Source organism: Felis catus, chromosome X (assembly GCF_018350175.1).
Source record: "Felis catus isolate Fca126 chromosome X, F.catus_Fca126_mat1.0, whole genome shotgun sequence".
Taxonomy (NCBI): domain Eukaryota; kingdom Metazoa; phylum Chordata; class Mammalia; order Carnivora; family Felidae; genus Felis; species Felis catus.
This window is the reverse complement of record NC_058386.1, coordinates 107,364,363-107,386,232: the sequence shown is the minus strand read 5'-3', so window position 1 is coordinate 107,386,232 and position 21,870 is coordinate 107,364,363. Positions and strand designations below refer to the sequence as shown.

The window sequence follows — 21,870 nt, the reverse complement described above, 5'->3', positions numbered from 1 at the left end:
CTGAGACATACGAAGCTATCTGTAAAATTACTTGAGTTTCGTGTCAACTAATTTTTCCCCTCTCTGTGTTATTTTAGGAAGGCAGTTTAACCATTGAGATTAGAACACAGGTTCAGGATCCCGACTGCCTAGGTTCAAATAAATCCCTGCTCTACCATTAAGTAGCTATGTAAATATTGGCAAGTTACTTAACCTCTCTAGGCCTCAGTTTCTTCATCTGTAAAACACAGATAATAATAGCATCTATGACATGGGGTTGTTGTGAAGATTAATGAGTTAATACATTAAAGTCTTAGAATGATTCCTGCTTCACAATAGTCTCTCAATGAACTTAACTCTTATTACTGTTTTGAGTTCACATCTGACATATGCTCACAAAAAGTTGAATTATGGCTCATTTGTATTCTTAGCAGCAGTGAAGGGTAATGAATGCAGAAGCAAAATTTTCCCTGGGAGAAGTGCTGGACAATAGCAGGTGAAGGGAACAGTACCTGCTAGTGATGATGACTGCTCCTTGTAAATCTCATGGTGTATCCACAGAAATGGAAGGTTGACACCACAATCCAATGCTGCCTACCCTTCTTCTTGCCTAGATTTTGGGAACAGAATGCCTGTTATTTTTATTATGTAACATTTTAACTGAATGGGCTAAAACATCCCCCAATCCTGTATCCTCCCTGCCTCAAGATTCCTTGAAATGTAAATGGCAGCCAATGAGCCACATGGAACTGTTCCCTGAGATCACTAACTGATGGCTCAGTAATTCAGCTACTTTTCTGCCCCTTATGAGGTTTCCTACTGAGCTTTTTGTCCAGTCTGAACTGTTCCTACTGAATTTTTTTTTTTTGTCCAGTCTCATCTGGTCTGTGACAATAGAAAAGGCTTTTGGCATTGATGAAAAACAAATGATACATAAGCTGCCTTGATTTCCCCTAGAGAACTCAAATCCATACTGTCATGGAAGCTGAGTCTCTTGACACATACTTGTCATCAGGGTAGTGTCATTATATTCATTGAGTGGGGAGCAGAGAGGCCATCTCTGGGGTTTGGTTTGGAGCTCCCTTTCATCTAACATGGTGTTTTGTACAGCTGCTATTCAGTAAAGTTAATCCACAATGATGGCAAATTAGGAGGTCTCCTCTGTCTGGCAGCTGTCTTTCCTGCTAGAGTATTTGCTTTTCCAAGCTGGTCAAATACGACTAATGTTAGTTTTCAAAGAGAGGGACCACGAAGGGTCAGACCTTCTGTTTAAGGAGCATTGTTCTGCCCATGATACCAGATGAATCCAAAGATGGATCAATTAAGGAGTACTCATTGAATAGCTCCTTTATTTTACTTTATTTTCCCCTCAATTAAAATATTCGTAGCATCCAAATATAGACCCTGTGAAGTCCCAAAGGAGAAGAGTCTCTCATTATGGTGTCTCCACTTTATTGACTATACTACCTCCATAATAGGAGATGTTGGAAAATAGGGACTTATGGACTTTATTTTGTCATTTTTAAGAAGGCAGTTCTCACTGGACCCAGGGGGCCAATTCTGATGGGAGCAGAAAGAATGAGGATGTGTGACACATGATAGGCCACTGCTCTACAAGCTCCTCAAGGAGAGACAGATGTGTTTCTATTATTTTTAATATCTCCCACAAATAGAATATGGCTTCAGTGGCAGATAAGTTTGAAATCCTGGGAAAAGAGAGCACTGTTCATCAGCATGGTGGACACTTTACTGAAAACCAATGATATGTAAAACACGATACCAAATAGAATTAATGCCTCCATAAAAGAAGCTTGAAGCCTACCCAGTGATGGTACTCTCAAAACTCCCCATGGAAACTATTACAAAGAGTGGCCAAATGAGATCATTTGTTCATTCATTCATACAAGAAATATTTACTGAGGCCTGCTGTACACAGAGTACCGTGAGAAACCCTGGGGATAAAGCAATGAACAAAAAAGACAAGATTCTTGCCCTCTTACTGGGTTCAGTACTTTGAGAACCTTCATATTTTCTCCCTAATACATCTCACATATGAGATGCCTCTTGAATGATAACATATCAGAGGCTTCCTACCCATTTTGTTCATTTGTGCTTTTATTCATCCATCCATTCATTAAGAACATATTGAGCTAGGGTTAGGGTCATGGGGTATCCAAAATGGGTATGGTTCAATCCTTGCCTTCAAGCTCAGAGTCCACTAGCAGAGGCAAAGTCAATATCACTACACTACAATGTAGCAAATGTCTCAGTAGAAACATATAGAAAAGTACTATTTTAGCTAGGGTGGATGAGAGGGAGTGCTAGGTAGATGGTAGTGGTCTGGGAAGGTTCACAGAAGTGGTAATATTTGAGCTCAGTATGCAGAGATATATGAGAATGTATCAGGTGAAAAAAAGGGCTAAGAATGATCCAGGAAGAGGAAATGATGCATCAATTACTGGAATGTATACTAGAGTATACGGCATGGGGACAATGGTTAAATATTGAGTAGAATTACATCATCCCATTCCACAAAGTGTGAGGCAGCATATGAGAAAGGTTATAATAAAAGAGAAAAATTACAAGCAAAATAAACCAGCTTCTAGGAAAATATAAATGAAGGTCAAAGGTGAAGACCAGGGGGCACCTGGGTGGTTCAGTCAGGTAAGCCTCTGACTCTTGACCTCAACTCAGGTCATGATCTCTAGTTGGGCTCTGTGCTGTCAGCACAGAGCCTACGTAGGATTCTCTCTCTCCTCTCTCTCTGCCCCTCTTCCACTCCCTCTCTCTCTCTTCCTCTCTCCCTCTCTCCCTGTTTCTCAAAATAAATATACATTTTGAAGTGAAGATCAGGTAGGGAGGTTAATTAGAATTCAGATGTGTAGGTCATAGGATCCCCAATTTCTAAAGTTGAGCTGTACCCGTAGCCAAAACAAAAAGGGAAACATGATCAGTTATGTAATTTGCATTTTCCATGAAGAAAAAATATACCAAACCTCAGAGAAGTCAAACTTTTCATGGCCCTTCACAATTTTGTGTGTGTATTTGACATTTTAGCTCTGAAAGAATTTTTTCATAGGGAGCTTCTTATAGGGATGTACACTAAGTGAGGTAGTTGAGTAATTTCTGAAGCCCAAGCACAGCTGTGTAGCCCAGGACTAGTCAATATTATTTTCCCTAATTTGCTGCAAAATATAAAAACTAAAAATATAGTGATTTTTATATAAAACTAAATTTGCTTAGTTGAAATGACTGTTCTTTAATTCTGAGATTATAGACTTTCTACATTGTTTGGTTTAAAATATTCTGTCTTTTATGAACTGTGTGCATGGTATATTGGCTAGTTTCTGTTATTTTTTCCCACGTCTTGTTTTGGCAAATTAAGAGGAAGATAATATACGTACATATATAATTATTTTTATTCCTCTCTAAACTCTAGAAATCTTGGAACCACAGATGTAGAGTGAAATGTCCTCAGTAATGCCCCTCATCACAGCCTCCCATGATGAGAGTCAAGGTCATGATCCTTAATCTGTCAAATGTTCTAACAAAGGAAGAACACAGTATAAATAAATGGGAAGGAATAGGGGGAAGCTGGGCTAGAAAGGTAGATATTTGCAAAATTTTATACTAAAGAAATAAAGCTTCATTTGTATAAATTTGAAATCAAAGTTGAGATTTACTGGGGAGAGTCTTTGTGAACTCTAATTATGCCATATAATCCACCCAAGCTTAGTTTGCTACCTTATTTGCCATTGTACACAAACCAAGCCCTGCCTCAACTTTCCAGCTGGCCTGAAGTAAGGGTTTAGATGATGTTTTGGAGAAGCAGGCAGATGTTAGTAGAATTTGAGAGTCATTATGCAAAAATTTGGAAACTAGTGCTCTATTTCCAAGAGGGCTACTGATAACTGCAGGATCATCTGTCAGTGTAGCCAGGCTGTCCTTAGAAATATATGTTCTCTCTTAAGATTGACTGCTTGAAAAGTCTTTGTGAGGATTTGCATGGCGAAGAGGCAGTCAGAACTGTAGTGGGTTAAAATTTCATAATACCCAGGCAAAATTCTTATTTTCCACTGAATTTTATAGGAACTCTAAACAAATAGCAATAATGTCCCAGAAATGTATACCTGAATTGGAATCAATTTTCTGTAAAATACCTTAATTATATTTAGATCTCATTTGGAACACTTATTTTAGACTAATCGATGGTTGCATTTCAGTGGTTTTATTGTGAGTGCCAACTACCTCCTGGTGCTCAAAGAGTCTCTGGAACACCTAACAAAATGGAAATGCCTTTATGGGCCTGGAGGGGCTCTTGGATGGCAAGAAGTCACTAAGTGCAGGCAGAGCCTTTCTGACGACATGAAGGGGCTTCCAGCTAGCCAGAACCAGGTCCAGTGCTAAAAAGGCAAGACCAACAGTAAATGTGTCACCTCCTACCTTTGCCCATTTCCAGTTCATACACTGCCACAATTTTAACTTCATCTGTGAGTCAAAGTTGAGACAATGGATTTTAAAGAGGCCTCTAAATTAACTATTAGTGTGGCAATATGTGTATCAAACACCTGAACAGGAAGTTCTAAGTGTAGAGATAAGCAACCAGATGGTAGCCTTTTGGAGAGAAACATTTGAAGGCCTGCTATAGGTTGGATAGGTAGAGATAGAGCTTAATCTGACAAGGAGTATCTCTTTTTTCCAGTGGATCCATGGACTTTGTGGGAAGCAATATAGATGAATGATTGAGAATGTGGTTAGTAAAAGCCACCTACTGTATGGTCATACAGTGTTAATTCTGTGAGCTTCAATTTCCTCATCTGTAACATAGGGAGTAGTATACTGTCCATTCCTTAGGATTGTGAAAATTAAATGAGATGATATGTATAAAACCTGAAAATCCATACACACTCAATTAATGGTTAATAGTATTATGGACACCATCCCTCTCCCCCGCTACAAAAGTGGAGTTTGCATTTTATCAGAAGAAAACCAGTGTGATCCATCCTGCCAGAAAATATCAAGAATTGAACCATAAAATTGGCGAGTGTGGCAACTTTGTGAGGCATCAAAAATGGGCAACCTCTAAGGTTTCTAGTGCTTTGTAGACATCTGTAGTCTTAGTCCATCTAGTAGAGTACCAGTCACCTGGCATTGTTTCAATGGGCCGTGCAGTGCAATGACCACAAGTGCTCAAGATGGTGGCTCTGGGACCTTGCAGGATCCCACAGCACCATTTCAATAATCTGAGAAGAAATCATGGTCAGTCTAGTTTGGGTACTTAGTGTACTTTCTATTCCCATTCTTTGGAAATAGCCAACTCTATTAACTAACTAATCACACCCCAGTCCCTAGGCATGCTGCATATTCTGTCTATTGCTGTATGACAAACTACTGTATAACTTAGTAGCTAAAAAAGCAATCATTTTATTCTATTTTAAGATTTTCTGGGTGAAGAATTTAGGCAGGACTCTTATGAGCAATTCTTCTATGCCATATGGTATCAACTGGGATGCCTCAGCTGTGGTAGTCTAGTCTGGAGATTCCAAGACAACTTTATTCATATGCACGGCATTTTGGCAGGGACAGCTTAAAACACTGGGCTCAGCTGGATCTCTCTCCTTCCATTTACTCTAAGGCCCTCTCCACATGTCTCTCTACCACAGTAGTCCTACATGTTACATGGTGTCTTGAAGGTCCCATAGCATGCAATCCCAGAAACAAGAGGTGGGAATGGTGTCTCTCTCAAGGCCTGAGCCTGAAAACAGGCACAACTTCTCTTATGTCAAAGAAGTGTGGAACCCATCCAGATTCAAATGGGGGTGGGGGACATAGATTTTACCTCTTGGTGAGAGGAGTGTCAAAGAATTTGTATCCCCCTTTAATCTGTCACACTGGGAAAAAATAACTGTATGGAAGTACTTAGTTGTTCATTTGCCATGTTTTTCATCATAGCAGTTTCACCTTATACCTATAATTAAGTTAATTCATTAAAACAATTGTCACACTGCATTGAGAGGCAGTGTAGTGGTTAAGAGTATTAATAGTTAAACCAACCTGGATTTGAATCCTAGTTCTGCTTCTTACTGGCTGTATAATCTTGGGCAAGTAACTCAACACTCTGAGGCCTAATTTCTTTATAAAATGAAGGATAATAATAGTAGCTAGGTCACAGTCTTCTTGGAATGTGATTATATAAAATGCTTAACACAGTGCCTAGCACATTGTAAGCATCCAGTAAACAATTTGGCTGTTTATAATAATTGGTGATACATAAGTGTAACTGCATGGATGTTTCCAAACTAGACTATGAGGCCGAGGATTTTGTCTTACTCGTTCCTTAAATCCCAACTCCTGGCACAGGGCCTGGCATCAGACTATTGAATGGATGGACATATGGATGACTGGATGGCAGCGCAGAAATGGTATGTGCCTGCAATGTAACCCCCTGGCTCAAATGTATAAAGAGAATGGAAGATAATTGTACTGCCAGGTAACTACTCTAGGTAGAATGAACACAAGCTGCTAGGGGGCAGGAAAGCTTAAGGCCACACTGAAATATTACTTGAAATCACATAGTAGAGTTGCAACTCAGAGGAGCAAGCTGGCCCAACTGACACACAGCACTTGTGGCATTTCCAGTTAAGCTGGGACTTTGGGAAGTTCATGAATAATAAGACGAATGCAAACCAACATTTATGACACTTCCAGGCATGGCAATACCAAGTCAGAAAGGCTGCAGGGAAAAGGTACTGGAAGGAGAGATATAAAAGCAAAACAGAACAGGGCATTTATTATAGGAAGGACTTTGGAGGAATACGTTGGCCTTTTCCATAGCCCTTGTATAAAATGATTTCAGATCTCCTTCAGAAGTTTGAATTCCTAACATAAATATTAATACTATGTAATTATAGGTGTGCTCCTCAAGCCAGGCTTGAAGGCTCAAAGAGGGAGATAATTTCTCTGGCGTCCTATTCCCAATGTGTTTTAAATTGTTGGACTTCTTTGATATTCCAGGTTCTGCAATACTTGTATAAGTCCCATGACTTCAAATGGTTATTTTCTTGGTTGGCATCAGAAATTTACATCGACTTGGGTGCTTAATGGTTGAAGATAAACAAAAGAAATAATCAATGTGTTAGGAGCCTTTGAAATGTCATGTGCAACCTGCCCTCTAGCAAGCCCTGCTAGGCAGTGTAGCCTATGGAGCTCTTGTCATATTGAACGCAAGAAAGAAAGGGAGTTTATCTACTCTTTGCTTTAGCCATATGTCATGAATACATCTGCTTTTAAATGAATTTCATAAAATATTAATGTAATCATACCAAACAGAGTGGTGAGTACCTCAGTCAGGAGTTATATTTATCTTGTGTATTTGTTTTTTGTTTGTCTCCATTTGTTAGTAGACAGTACATGGAGACGGGCATTTCTTTCTCAGCCGAAGTGGCAGGACTTGCTTAATGAACTGATGTTTCTGTAATCTGTGGTAAGGCAGAGTTGTGAGTGACAGAGCTGTATGAATAACAATGAGGAGGCAGGCAGAACAATAAAAGGAAGACAAACATTTCAGTTGGAGAGGAAAAATAGATGGAATTGTTTAGTTGGCACACAATCTAATCTGATCTTTTCCTACGGAAAATTAACAGTTTGTAAATGGGTGAGATAATGTTAACAATTTTTCCAAAATAATAAACACAAGAAATCAAATTTTCCAAAGACGTAAATGGTATTTTTTAACCACAGTGCTCCTATTCTTCAGTGTGGGAACATAGGGCATCAGGGGCCTAAGTCCTCCAAGATGGAAAGGAAGACCTGGACCCCCTGCCCCCACCTGATAGAGCCTGACATATAAAAACCTATCACGAATGCTTGTGGAATGTGGGAATGAATGCCCAAAACAGTGAATTTATTGTTGTGTGTATGCATGTTTTGAATGGAAGGAAGGAAACTTACCTATCAGGACTACCACTTATCATGCCATGGGTTTTCATATCTGTTCTGTCCTTTCATCCTTTGAGCTAAATGTCATCATTTATCCCCACTTTTATCAAAAACAAAATGGTGGTACACAGATATTAAGAAACCTTCCACTACTATGTGGAGAAAAGTAGAGATATGAGGGCCACAAGGAGGAAGGCAGGGAGAGAGAGAGAGAGAGAGTGCATGAGAGAGAGTGCATGTGCTCACATGCATGTGTAAAAGTGCATGTTGGGTGAGATTGCACGTGAAGGCTAAAAGTAAATTTGTTTTCAGAAAAATAAATTTTCCTCTAATTTCTTGGAAATTTCTTGGAAGACATTTTTTTCTTCCCAAACATATCCGGGGTCTTGATATTTCAGCATGACAGGCATGTGGGAAGATGGCGAATGCTCTAGCTCTTGTGGACTGGCTGTGCACATGTGCTACCACCTGCCTATCTTCCCAGTCATGAGACTCACCCCTACTGGACCTATTGTACCTGAAGTTCCACACATTCTTCCCACTGTTTAGATCCATCCCCTTCAACATCTTGGAGAACCACCCAGGGAATTCTGAGCTCCTTGAGGATGTGCTTATAAGGATTGCCCCCTCGTGTTTTTGTGGTGAGCAGAGTGAAGTTTTGGGGGTTCAGGTACACTACTGCTACTGCAACATCCCCTACATTATCACAACTCCTTATGCAATACTTTCTTTGCTTGCAGCCCGCTGTGCATTCTGTAGCAGAGGGCAGGGCTGAGAGGTAGAGAATAAGGAAGTATAATGGATTTCCTTCTCTCAGAGAACTTGCATTTTGTTATAGAGACAAAATTTAAACAAAATCAGTACCACCCATAGACCCAAGCAAGTGGGAACTTTGCCCTAAGCCTGCGTCTCAGGGGACCTCCTGCTTTGAAATGCCTGCCTTGATGTTTTCTAAGGCCCCCCACCCAGTGCTAAGGTAGGTAGTGTGATCAGGGTAGGTGCCCTGAGTCCAGAACAGGTCGTATATAGGTTCTAATCTCAAGGAGCACCTTTCTTGCAATTTTTAAAATTCCTCTTCATTGTCTGGGACTGACAAGTGCCTGCATTGTTGTCTAAGCAAAGAGTCCCAATCTCAGCCTGAACCCGTGTGGACCCCAGTCATCATTTCTCCTCTTTGGGGCATTCTCTAATCCTCTACTCTACATGTGGAGTCAACCATATTCTCCAAGAAGCTTCAGAATTCAGGCCTATGGAGTCCTCCCAGACTCTGTTCCAGGAAGGTAGCCTGGCAAGTAAATCACTCCAGCTACCTGGTGTGGTATTTCTTTCATGGTATCACATGAGATTGCGCCAGCAAAATAGTGTTGATGTTGATTTGGGGTGAATTGAATTGTTTATATAGATGAGCTCCACAGAAAAGTATTTGTTTGAGGGCCCCTACACATCCTAGAAGCATCCCTGAATAAAACAAAAGATGATGCAAAAGAAAATAAAATTTGGTAGAAACAAGTGTAGAACAATTTTTCAACACAGAGTTGAGAATGAACCAGAATTATCTGGAAAAAGTTCTTCAGGGAGGGTGAGACTTAAGGCTGGCCTTAAGTATGGGGAGAATTGGGAGAGAGTCTAGTGATTCCAAGAAGGGAGAACAATATGAACAAAAGCAAGGAGAATAGTTATTCATTGAATATTTTTGTGCTATACATTATGCTAAGCACATTGCATTCATCGTTTTGCTTATTCGTCACAACTCCCTATAAGGTAGATGTTTGCAGATGATGAAATGGGGTTTCAAAATATTCATCCTGCTAAGCAAACAATAGACGTAGGTCCCAGGTCTGCCTGATCCCCAAAATTGTATGTTCTTAATACCATGCTATACTGCAAAAAGACAAGGGATAGTAGGGAGCCTTGTCTGTATGGAGCAGTGAATGTGTGTTGAGAACTAGTAAAGGCAAGATCAACAGAAAAGGCACATAGTATGAAAGGCCTTGGATGTCAAAAATGATATATAGAGACAAATAGACTGGTCAAGCAAAAACAAAGATCCCTATCCCAAAAGGAAAATGCACAAGTAGAATATAATATTTAAGACCTAATGCTAATACCATGTTTTCTTAAATATTTTGCCTTCCTCTTAGAAAGTCCCTTGGCTTGAAATGTATAAGGTAACATTCTGCCTCCACTTGGCCTTGCCTGGTGTCATTTATTGTTCTCTCTTTCCTCTCCTTTTTTAGACTTTGATCCTGCTCTTGGAATGATGACTGGAATTCCACCAATCACTCCAATGATGCCTGGCTTGGGAATAGTACCTCCTCCAATTCCACCAGATATGCCAGTAGTAAAAGAGATCATACACTGTAAAAGCTGCACACTTTTCCCTCCAAATCCAAGTAATATTCTGCTTTTTCTCCACACAAGTCATAATGTTTTGGTGTCTAGGAACACTTTCTTCTTTTTCAAAAAAAAATACCCTAGGGCTTCATAGATGTATATACAGAAGCTTCACCTAGAAAACAGAAGACGGGAAAATTTTCTCTTATTAGGCAAGGTTGAATTTTATGCATAGAATAGTAGATTTCTGTGTGTTGGTTGCATTACAAATGATAAAACGTGTTTCTAATGCCATCTGGTAAGGAATTCAAGTGTGTTCGTACAGAGACACCTGACACAAATTGTTCAACACTGTCATTTGCAGACTCTCTCATAACTGGCCTACATGCTGATAACGGCAGTAATAGTGTGTGTCTGAGCCTGCCCGAGGCACATGAGAATACATATTTGGTGCTAAGAATCCTCCATTGCTACTAGCTATTCACACATCACTCAAACTACTGCTATTCAACTGATGGGCTGCAATAGACAGTGGCGTGAGGTTTAACTTGCTACAAGGGTAAAGAGGAATACTGAGACTGAGTCGAACCACTTGCATCCATCTAGTCAATGAAATTCATGTGGAAATGATCTATGGATCTATCTTGGCAGTAATGAATAGGTTTCTCCTTAGACTCTTAAAAATATCTGCAAACATATGTTGGCCATATTTCACTTAAAATATAGCAGCAATAATTGACTCAAGCATTTTTCTAGGTCTATTTGTGGTTTTATTTACTTTAAGTGATCAGACGTTATTTCTACACATGACCCAAGCCTCATTAAAGCTTTTTCCACAGTTCTAGTGGTGCTGGGTGACCTACTTAAGGGAGCTGCCACTACAGTGCTAAGATTAAAACTGTTAAGGGACACATTCAAGGGTTCAGGCCATAGATCAAATGAACTTGCCTTATCACAATAAACATGAACTTTGACATGTGACTTCAGACAACTATTTCATCTCCTACCTTACACAGGAGTTAGTTAATCATGGAATCAGGCCCTGGCAGGGACCCAAATTCTTAGTATAGTCTATTCATAGCTAACAGGACTTTAGAATCAGTAAGGGTTCATTGATCAAATCATCTCATCTCTTTTTGCTAGTGAGAAATGTTCTCAGTGCCTTCTTCAGGTCTTTGAACTTGATTGTCAGCAGGGTGCTACTTCCTTCTAGGCCAATAAGAAATCTAGGAGGCTGCATCTCAGAGGACTGAATTGGGAGAAGAGCTAGTATGTCACAAGAGAATTAGGGAATGCGGAATAAGATGGCCTAGTAGGCCTTATCTGCCAGCTCAAGTGGCCATTCCTGGATTTGTGTTTAGTGCCTAGGTGAATGAATGGCACTGTTGTACCCTGTCTCTTCCTCTTAGTGCCACTGTCCCTACAAATGGGCAATGGACTTTTTTCCCTTTCATCCAGTGTGTTGCTTTTGGATTAGGGAAAGCTATGTGTCACTAATTCTACATTTTTCACTTCAAAAGCCACGAATTTAGGCATGTCCAGTGTTAAAACCTCCTGTTTATGTAAAGGTACAATCCTGCTGGTTTAATCATTCATTTATCACATAATCAGCTTGCCCTAGGCTTTCATTGTCTCAATCAAGTCTAACGTAACAGGATGGCTCATACCTTGTAATGTCTAGGTTGGGTACAAGAGATGACTTTACAGGAGATTCAGTCTCTGAATTGCCAAAGAATAACAGATACATTGTGTATAACACATAGACCACATTATTGAGTGGTCTTTAAAGGAATGTAGACATACACAGCTTAAAGAGGCTCTAACTTTTGATTGTCTCTAGGAAAAGAAACAGATAAACATCCCTCAAATACATTTATCTTTCCCACGTACAGTCATGCCTTCTTGAGTCTGAGCTGGAAGAGCCAGAGCGAGAGGGAAGCATTTTACCTTCATGGCTCAATACTTTTTTTCTTCATCTGTGTTAAGAATACTGACAGAGCAATTAGTACCAATAAAGTTATGGCTTCAGGGAAGGAACCTGGCTTTGGAATTGAATTAAAAACTAACACTCCTGACACAGCTTAAAGTGAACTGGTGTTCTGTTTCCTGTTTAGAACTTGGATTTTGTCAAAAGGGGGCTCAGGTTAATTGTGTGGGGAAAACACAATGGCTAATGGAGAAGACTCCCTCTGTTCGGTGCTGAAAGCATGGCAAGTGCCGTTTTTGTTCACAGCCCCACACTGTGAAAGTGTGATGGGAAGAGCAGGGATTTGGTACGACTAAGTCACTTACCTTCTCCAGACCCTACCAACCTTGTCCGATAAGGCCTTGATTATAAACCCCGGTATTTATGCCTACCTCCAGTATATTCTGCTTCTGTCTCTGGTATATTCTCTTGCACTCAGTGGCCTCTCAACAGTAAGGACCTGTGATCTGGGGACTCTCACAGTCTCTTTATGCACCCATCCAATCTGCTTCTGTCTTGTTGCTTCATTAGACAGTATCTTTACCATCAATTCCTTCCCCCCTCTCCCACCTGACACTTCATCCAGGTGCTTGTCACATATACAGAACCCAGAAGCCCCAAGGTTCCCATTGCCTACAAGTGCCAAGTCCAACTCCTGACTTCAAAATTCACTGGTATGCTTCATGTGACTGTCTTCAATCCATTGTTTCTACTTGCCACGTACCCATCCTTTTAGTCAAGTACAGCTGCTTCCCAGTATCACACTCCTCTCCAGCCCAACTGCAAGCCTACCTTCTCCTGGAACATTTCCACGTGGAAGATATGGAAATTAAAACAACAGTTAATAATTCATTGCTCTAATGCATTTCCACCTAAATATTGGGTGCTAGGCCCAATGGGTAATTTTTAGCCCTTAAATTACTTTATGTCTCTGCTATTCTTAGTACTAGTAATCCCTTCATCCTTCTTGAAACATTAGGTGATTTGAAGGTGTAAGAATGACTAAGACCACTAGAGAGGTTATATAGATCAAGAAAGGATGACAAACAAGCTAAGTGCCCTGAGGAATTCCAACATTTGAAAATGTAAAACAGAAAGAGGAGTTTGCATTTCTGTATACCCAGTAGCAGCAAAAGTCTTCTTTACTTGCTGTTTCCAGTTCTTTTCCAATTCTCTTTTAAATCTTCATTTATGCTCTTGCCCCACTCCTCTATCAAAATTTCCCTTGTTTAAGAACTCTAGTGACGAGGGGCACCTGGGTGGCTCAGTCAGTTAAGTGTCCGACTCTTAGTTTCAGCTCAGGTCATGATCTCACAGTTGGTGAAATCGAGCCTACATCGTGCTCTGCACTGACAGCGTAGAGCCTGCTTGGGATCCTCTCTCTGTCCCTCCCCCACTCACGCTATCTCTGTCTCTCTCAAAATAAATAAACTTTAAGAAAAAAGAACACTAGTGACCTAAATCCAGTAGTTATTTCTCAGTTCTCTTCCTAATTGACCTAATAGCCATATGCAACACAGTTGATTACTCCTTAGTCATTGGTATACTTTCTTTACTTGGCTTTCAGGACACCACACTATTGGTTTTCCTCCCACTTCAGCTGATAGAGCTTCTACATGAAGAGGTTGCATTTGGAATCTACTGTCAAGTTAATAGTAAATGAGGAATAAATGGTGGAATATCATCTGCTATCTGTGTACGGGGACATGGGAAAGCACCCAGGAGCCAGAAAAAGAGTGATTTTTTCATTTTACTGTATCAGAACAGGCCAACCTCATTTTGTCTCCTAGGGCTGGGTTCTATAAAGAAAGTTAGAGAAAGTGGGTAAATTGAGAATTAATAAAAATTCACTAGTCTTCTGATTATTTCCAATCAGTTGGAATTACATTAAAATATATCTGACCCCTGCTGATTATCGAGGGGGCCTTCAGTCTTAGGCATCTAATAAAATCAACTCAAACACTTTGCAGTATGTAAATTCTGGCAAACCAGTTGAGTGATCTGTGATGCTCCTTTGAAAAGCAAGATGCAAGTGGTTTATAGGTTCTCCATGCTGTCCCCTGCCTCATTTCTCAAAGATCAGCAGTGACTCTGATCTTAATGCTGATTGCCCCAACAGAGCTCCCCAGAGTAGGTGCTTAGTTGTAATTAGAATTGCTAGAAGTTCCTCCTTTTCCATTACCAGAGATTAAAGTTTTTTTTTACACTCTCAGTTATCTTGAATCATTTTACATGAAGTTTTCTTCTTCTCTGTCCACAGTAGTGATTGGGTATTACAAGAGTTCAGCACATTACCTGATTAATAGGTGGACTTTGAATTTGCTCTCCTATGGAGTTATCATTGCTGTGCCCAGATCACTGTATTTCAGTGGGATTAGTAAATCAGGCCCAGACAATAAAGTGCTTTGAGCTGTGAATTAAAGAATAAGTACTGTCTATTAAGGAAGATAGTACAGCCCATTGCCTTGTTTGGTGGCATACACCTAAATCTCAGTGAATGCTATCAAAGAGACTTTCTACATTTACCCAAGGAAAACAAATAAATCCCCAGCATTCTGGAGGCTACTTAGTGGCTTTTATGCTTTCTTACTTAGCAGTTACCACAGAATAATCACAGCATCTAAATAGAGTGATGATTTCATCACAGAATTTTTGAATCCTACAAATGTAGTGAGAGGAAAGAGACTTTGTATTTTCTGTGTTATATGTAACTGCATCAGTAACCAGATATTCCTTAGAGTCTCTCAGTGGACCAAAAGGTAGACCTAACTAAGCAAACTTAAATAATATAAAAAGGTGAACATTTACTTCACAAAAAGATTCTTTACCATCAAATTCCTTAAATAGTAAACTTCAGAAGGATTCTGTAACAGGATTTTAGTCTAAAGCCCTTGATTTGAAAACATGGCTCTAACTGTAGGGGTGCTCTTGAAAATTTTTTACCTATATAGTCAGTGGCTAGATTGTGTTCCATGGTCAAAACCATATGTGTCTTCACAGCTATAGATTCCTCTATTGAGAAGAGTGATTCCTTCCCAAACCAAGCCTTATCTGAAGATTTGGCTAAAACAAGGAACTGGGAGTTTAGAAGTCCAGGTCTTAAGCTGCCATTCCGCCCCAGTCTTGTAGTAGTGCTTTAGAAAGCCCCAGATTGGTAATCAGAAAATCTGGGTTCTATAACAGTATATAATAATAACACTACAATAATGACCATTTGGGAGCCTATCAAGTGCTAGGCATTGTAGCACTTGCAATATAGACAGTAGATTATCAACTATCCTACAAAAATCCTTGTAAGGTAGAGGACAATATCCCAATTTTAAAGATGAAAGAATGAGGTACCCAGAGGATATGTAATTTTCAAAAGGTCATACAGTTACTAAGTTAAGGTTTAAATCCAGGTTTACCTGCTCCAAGTTCATATTCCTTCTCTTTCTATCCAATTTGGCGACCTTGAATGAGTCACTCAACCTCACTCAGCTAAGGTTTTTCTTTGTAATATGAGAAGTCTAGACCAAGCCAGTGGTTTTCAATCCTAGCTACTATTAGAGTTGCCTGAGGAGCTTTAAAAAAATAATGCACAGGCTATACCCCAGACTAATTAAATCATTCTTTGGAGTGAACACAGGAATTTTTTGTTTGGTTGACTCCCAAGTTGATTCTAATGTGCTGTTGGAGTTGAGAATCACTGGAACCGTGATGTTAGAATCCTTTCATTTCTTAAGAACTCAGAAGCGGAAGTCTTAAGAGATTCTGGACCTCATTTCCCTTTTTTTTTTTTTTTTTTTTGGCTAAAACCACATTATTCCAGTGCCCATGACTAAGACATTTCAGATTCCTGCTCACTAGGTTATCTTCCTTTTCCCTTTAAATTTCTCCTATGGAACAAAAGACCAATACAGCGAGTTTTTGAAATTACAGAATTTTTTTTTATTAACAAACTTTATAAGTTCCCTGAATGCCTTTATCCCTTTTATTGAGTAAATAGAGGGGAAGAGAGCATCATGAGAACCTGATTATTCTGAGCCACACTGATAAGACAGACAGTGGTAGCAAAGTGAGAAAGCTAGAGATGCACATACCCAAGGAAGCTCCCAAATCATCTGCTTGCCAACTTGGATAAGCGTCAGGTGAAGACCTTGGCCTAATCTACAAGTGAGACTCATTTATTTTTGCATGGGAGCAGTAATCACTAGTTGAGCTCTCCAAATCTTGAGCTGGGAGAATTGTTGTGAAGAGCTGAATGGAAAGAATGGATTACACAAAATAAATCCTTGCAGATAACAAAACCAACACTAAAGAAACCCTTGACCATCATGCTTTGTTTTGTTGGGCTATGAACTGTAGAATTTTGTTTGGAAAATGCTTGGATAAATATAAATAGCAACAAGGATCTAGCAGATCCAACAGGCTTTATGTGTAAGATGAGTGAGTAGAAAGCATATTTTTTTTTAGCAGAGGGAGAATCATCTCATTACGTAGGTTTTTAATGACTCTCTATAGCCAAATTTATCTCACTTAGTTAATGATTTCCCAGATGAGCTTACTTTCTCTGCTGTCTTTCATACTTCCCTCTGCTGCACAATTGACTCTGGACCTCACCCCTCCAGCAAGGAATTTGAGGAAAGACTTGCTGGTATCAAAAGCAAAAAACCTAAAAAGGATGGTTTATAGTATAGCTGACTTTGTCAGCCAAACCATTCTGACACTCATAAATATTTTTGTAAATGTTTACCCCATCATTGTCAAATTAATTCTGAAACAATTATTTCAGTAACCATGAACAGAGGGAATTTAGTAACTATCAACTGAATTAAACAACCTTTTTCTCAGGAACCTTGGTTCTGAGAATTCCTGAAAGTAAGAATTTAAAGTGAGTGGGATGTCCCCCCACTAACTGTCTTCTTAGCAAAAACAACTGAAAATTGGGCATAGCTGAGTTGTCACAACACAAGAACAGAATTAAAGAACTCTGGATGGGACAGGCAGATGGGTCTGAGTTTTTATCATTTGGATGTCATGGTCACCAAACCATTGAAGAAAATTATTTTCATGTGCTGTGGAGCAGAGATGAGCACCTTAGAGGCCACATGCTTCTGGCACTCTTAGGCAAAAGTCTGATTGGGGACAGTAGGGCTATCTCTGGGATATGTTAGATTTCTAAAAAGGTCTGTCCCAAGCAAACATTTTAATTTCAAATGCTTTTGCAATTCTGCTTAGATCTTCCACCTCCTGCAACTCGAGAACGCCCACCAGGATGCAAAACAGTATTTGTGGGTGGCCTGCCTGAAAATGGGACTGAGCAAATCATCGTGGAAGTGTTCGAACAGTGTGGAGAGATCATTGCTATTCGGAAGAGCAAAAAGAACTTTTGTCACATTCGCTTTGCTGAGGAGTACATGGTGGACAAAGCCCTCTATCTCTCCGGTAGGTGTTTAGTCATGAGCAGTGTGCCCACTGGGCACAACGCAGAGATTGGAGATCAGTGCATTTGTGGCAGATAAAATTTGGGCTTAATGGTATCCCCTCTTGCCTTCAGAGATGGAAAATGAATGTTTTCACCCAACTTCTTCCTTTAAAGTTCTTTGATAGTTCTCAATTGTATCCGTTGTCCAAAACTCCTTACTTGTAACATCTGAAGGCCTTGATGATCTGTCTTACTTCTCAGTACCATCCATCTCCCAGTTCTTCCCTCACATACCATGTCCTAAGCACACTAAGCTAATTGTAGTTCTCACAATGTGCCATGGTGTCTTATGTCTTTTCCTCTGACTACAATTACCTTTTCCATCCCACCTCCCATGTATACATTCTCACACCCCAAAGTTCCAGCTCAAGCATAACCTCTTCTGGAAAGCTTTCTCTGACTTCTCTCCCCACTGTGCCCCAGGCTGTTCTGGGCAGCCCCTCCTCAGCACTTCCCTAGCACCCAGTGTTTCCTACTAGCATGACACCTATAACACCAAGCTAGAACTGTCTCTTTCTGTATCTGTCTTCCTGACCAGAGTATGAACTCCTTAAGGGAAGGGACCATGATTTATTTAACTTCAAATCCCCACTATCTAGCACATAATCTGGCACAAAAGCAAATGCTCAGAAATAGCTATGGAAGTCAGTTAGTTATCAAATATTTATTGACAGCTAGGTAGAATGCTAGGTTGCTAAGGATACAGCAAAGACCAAGATAGACAAACTTCCTGCCATCAGGGATATTACATTCTGGAGATGGTATAATATATATGTAAAAAATAATTAATATCAGGTACCAATAACTGCTATGAAGAAGATAAAAATAGCTAATGTGCCTAGCATTGTTAGGAAAGCAAGTCTTCCCTGTCATTTGAATTGAGATCTGAGCAATATGAAGGGGATTGCCATGTGAACATCTGCGAGCTGAGCATTCCAAAATAAGAGAGAGCAAGTTAAAGGCCCTGAGATGAAATGGACTTGGCATGTTTAAGTGAAAGAGACAAGGTTAACATGACTGGAACATTGTAAATGAGAGAGGCAGTGAAGGGAAATGAAGTCTGAGAGGTAAGAAATACCAAACCGTGTTGACCCTTATAATCTATAGTAATTAGTTTATTATTCTGGATGCAATGGGAAGTCATTGGAGGATTTTAAGTAGTAGAGTGACATAATCTGATATACATTTTAGAAATATCCCTTCTGTTTAAAGGACAGACTGAGGGGCATGGGCAAACGTAGTTACTAGAAGATAAGTCAGCCAACTGTAGCATTAGTCTAACCTAGAAGTGACAGAGTGCAGATAGTAAGAACTACTTTGCCTAAAGTCTCTTATTCATGGTAAAAGTTCAAATTTGGGGAGACTGAGGCAAGGCATTACAATTGGAATGATTTCTGTTAAATACTATAAAGTGAAGCCCTTTGTTTTTGGGGTGGTTTCAAGATAAAGTTTCATGGTTGATCCTTTGCTTATTTTGAATTGGTATTGTTCTCTATGAAGCAGTGGGCAAATAAGACTAAAGGCAGAAGACAGGGTAATCTGAAAGGGCATAGAACAATTAACAACTTCCTTGCCTAAGAGTAATTGTTTGTAGAAACTGGGTCCAAGTGCTAGACATTTTGGGGTGGCAGAATCTTCATTAACAGGCGCTTGTTGGACATCTCCTTTGTGTAAGCTATTGTGCTGAATGTTGTGCAGAGAAGAAAATGAGTAAAACCTAGTTTTTTCCCTTAATGAAGTTAGGGTTAGTAGGCAGTCATACATTTATTTGTTAAAGAAACATTCAGCACTAGGCATTTCTCAAGACACCAATAAAACATACTCAGTGCTAATAACAAGACTGAAAATAATGAGGGCTGAAGTATGGACAAAGCGTTTGGGAAGTTCAGAGGAGACAAGGGGATGGGGACAGAGAGAGAAAATGTCTAACTCTTGACCATGGGGGTATTGAGAAAGGTACCATTTGAACCAAGTCTTTGACAAAGAGAAAGCATTTGCATGTGGACAATGGGGCAGAGATACAGCAAAAGCAAAGGTACAAAAGTGGTAAGTTTTAGTGAACATTCAAGGAAACAAAGAGTAGTAGTTTGTGTACTGACTAGGCATGAAAGGAGAAGAGAAAACATCAGCTGTTAGCACACTTTGAAAGGTTTAACAGTTGGGTCTTTACACCTCGGGTAATAGGGAAATGTTGAAGGAAATTTTGAACAAGATAATTGTTTCTGAAGGATTAATCTGACATCTCTGTATAAAAATGGATTAGAGGAAAACAGAAAAAAAGTTGAAGGGAGATCAGTTAGATGCCTGTTGCAACAGGCAGAGAAAAGGTAATGTGTGTTTGAAAGAAGTAGCCTAGTAACAAGGGAAAGGAGAGGAGCATGCAGATGTAAAATACTCTTTTTTATTAATTAAAAAAATTTTTAATTACAGTTAGTTAACATACAGTATTATACTAGTTTTAGATGTACAATATAATGATTCAACAATTCCATACATCACCCAGTTATCATCACAAGTGCCCTCCTTAATCCCCATCACCTATTTCACCCATCCCCCCACCCATCTCACCTCTGGTAAACATTAGTTTGTTCTCTATAGTTAAGAGTCTCTTTCTTGGTTTGTATCTCTTTTTTTCCCCTTTGCCCATTACTTTGTTTCTTAAATTCCACATATGAGTGAAATTATATGGTATTTGTCTTTTTCTAATTGACTTATTTTGCTTAGCATAATACTCTCTAGCCCCATCCATGTCATTGAAAATGGCAGTATTTCGTTCTTTTTTATGACTGAATAATATTCCATTGTGTATATATACTACCTCTTCTTTATCCATTCATCTATCAGTGGACACTTGGGCTGCTTCCATAATTTGGCTATTGAGATGTAGAATACTCCTGTTACATTTGCTAAGTGCTGTAAAATCTAAATACTAAAGATTTGACAGCACTTAGGAATGATAATAGAGCATTCCACTATAGACTATTTTAATAAAAACTTAAAGGTCTTAAAAAAAACTCTGAACAGCTGTACATAAAAGATGGCATGCTGCTCAGGAGGTATCCATCTAAATAAACATCATTGAAATCTCTCGGCAACAACCACCTCCTGGAAGCATTCTCAAGGCTGCCAGAGGAAAGGGGATTGCAATCAATGATGTGAAAATAGCTAAATTTTGCCCTTTAAATTTTAACTTGCTCCCTGAAAGCTCATAAGTGCTAGAAATCTCCTGAATTGCTTGGCTTTTCTCCCACATTATAAAAGGAAGAGGTTAAAACAAACAAAAATCCTTTAGAAAAGGGGCTGCATTTCTACATTCTGTAGAAATAACCACTTTTTTTCTATTGGAGTTTGAGCATCTTTGGGAGCTGCCAGTGTGCACGGTGCACCAACCTCATAGCATCACAGTATCTGTCATGTGTTTACACCAAGCTTTTGTATCATCCTCTCATTTGATCCTATCCATGATCCTGGAAAAATAGCCACGGTAATCATTAATAACCAATTTTCTGATGGCTCAGATGATCAAATAAGATGACTGAGTGTGAAAGTGCATTGTCAGTTGTAAAGGGCCCTAGCAGAATGTGCTTATTTGGAATGCATTTATTCTTCTTTCGAAAAATAATGTGTAGCAGTTTGAATGTTAATGGGCATTATTCTTTATAACAGCTTTATTGAAGTATAATAATTGACATACAATGAATTTCACATATTTCAAAACTACAATTTGGTATTATTGACACAGACATACATCTGTGAAACCATCACAACAATCAAAATAACGGACATGTCCACTTCTCCCAAAAGCTTCCTTCATACCCCATTTGTGATCCCTTCTTCCTACCCCTCCCCTCTTCTCTCCCCAGGCAACTACCGGTCTATTGTCTGTCAGATTAGTGTGCATTTTCTAGAATTTCATATAAATGGAATCATATATTATGTATACTCTTCCTTGGTATAGATTCAAATTTCCATTTGGTATCATTTTCCTGTGCTTGAATTTTCTTTAACATTTGTTATGGTGCGAGTCTGCTCCTGATGTATGTATCAACAATAATTTATTCCACCTTTCTTTTTGAAAGATATGTTGTCTGGATGTAGAACTCTAGGTGGACAGTTTTTTTCCTTATGTTACTTCATTTTTTTCTTGCTTGTATTGTTCTCAATAAGAAATATGATGTTATCTTTT

General features: G+C 39.3%; 1 protein-coding gene across 14 annotated transcripts in view; it reads left to right on the top strand.

Moving 5' to 3' along the window:
• Positions 1–21,870, top strand: part of ENOX2 (ecto-NOX disulfide-thiol exchanger 2) — a 267,204-nt gene that overhangs the window by 206,405 nt on the left and 38,929 nt on the right. For 11 of the 14 annotated variants that reach the window (XM_045051310.1, XM_045051308.1, XM_006944000.5 and 8 more), the window contains 2 exons: positions 10,155–10,310; positions 17,438–17,644. In XM_045051310.1, the coding sequence (XP_044907245.1) occupies positions 10,155–10,310; positions 17,438–17,644 (363 nt within the window). Of the gene's footprint in view, positions 1–6,282; positions 6,402–10,154; positions 10,311–17,437; positions 17,645–21,870 lie in introns of all 14 variants that reach the window. The other 3 variants (XM_045051312.1, XM_019824277.3, XM_045051307.1) reach the window with 3 other exon arrangements.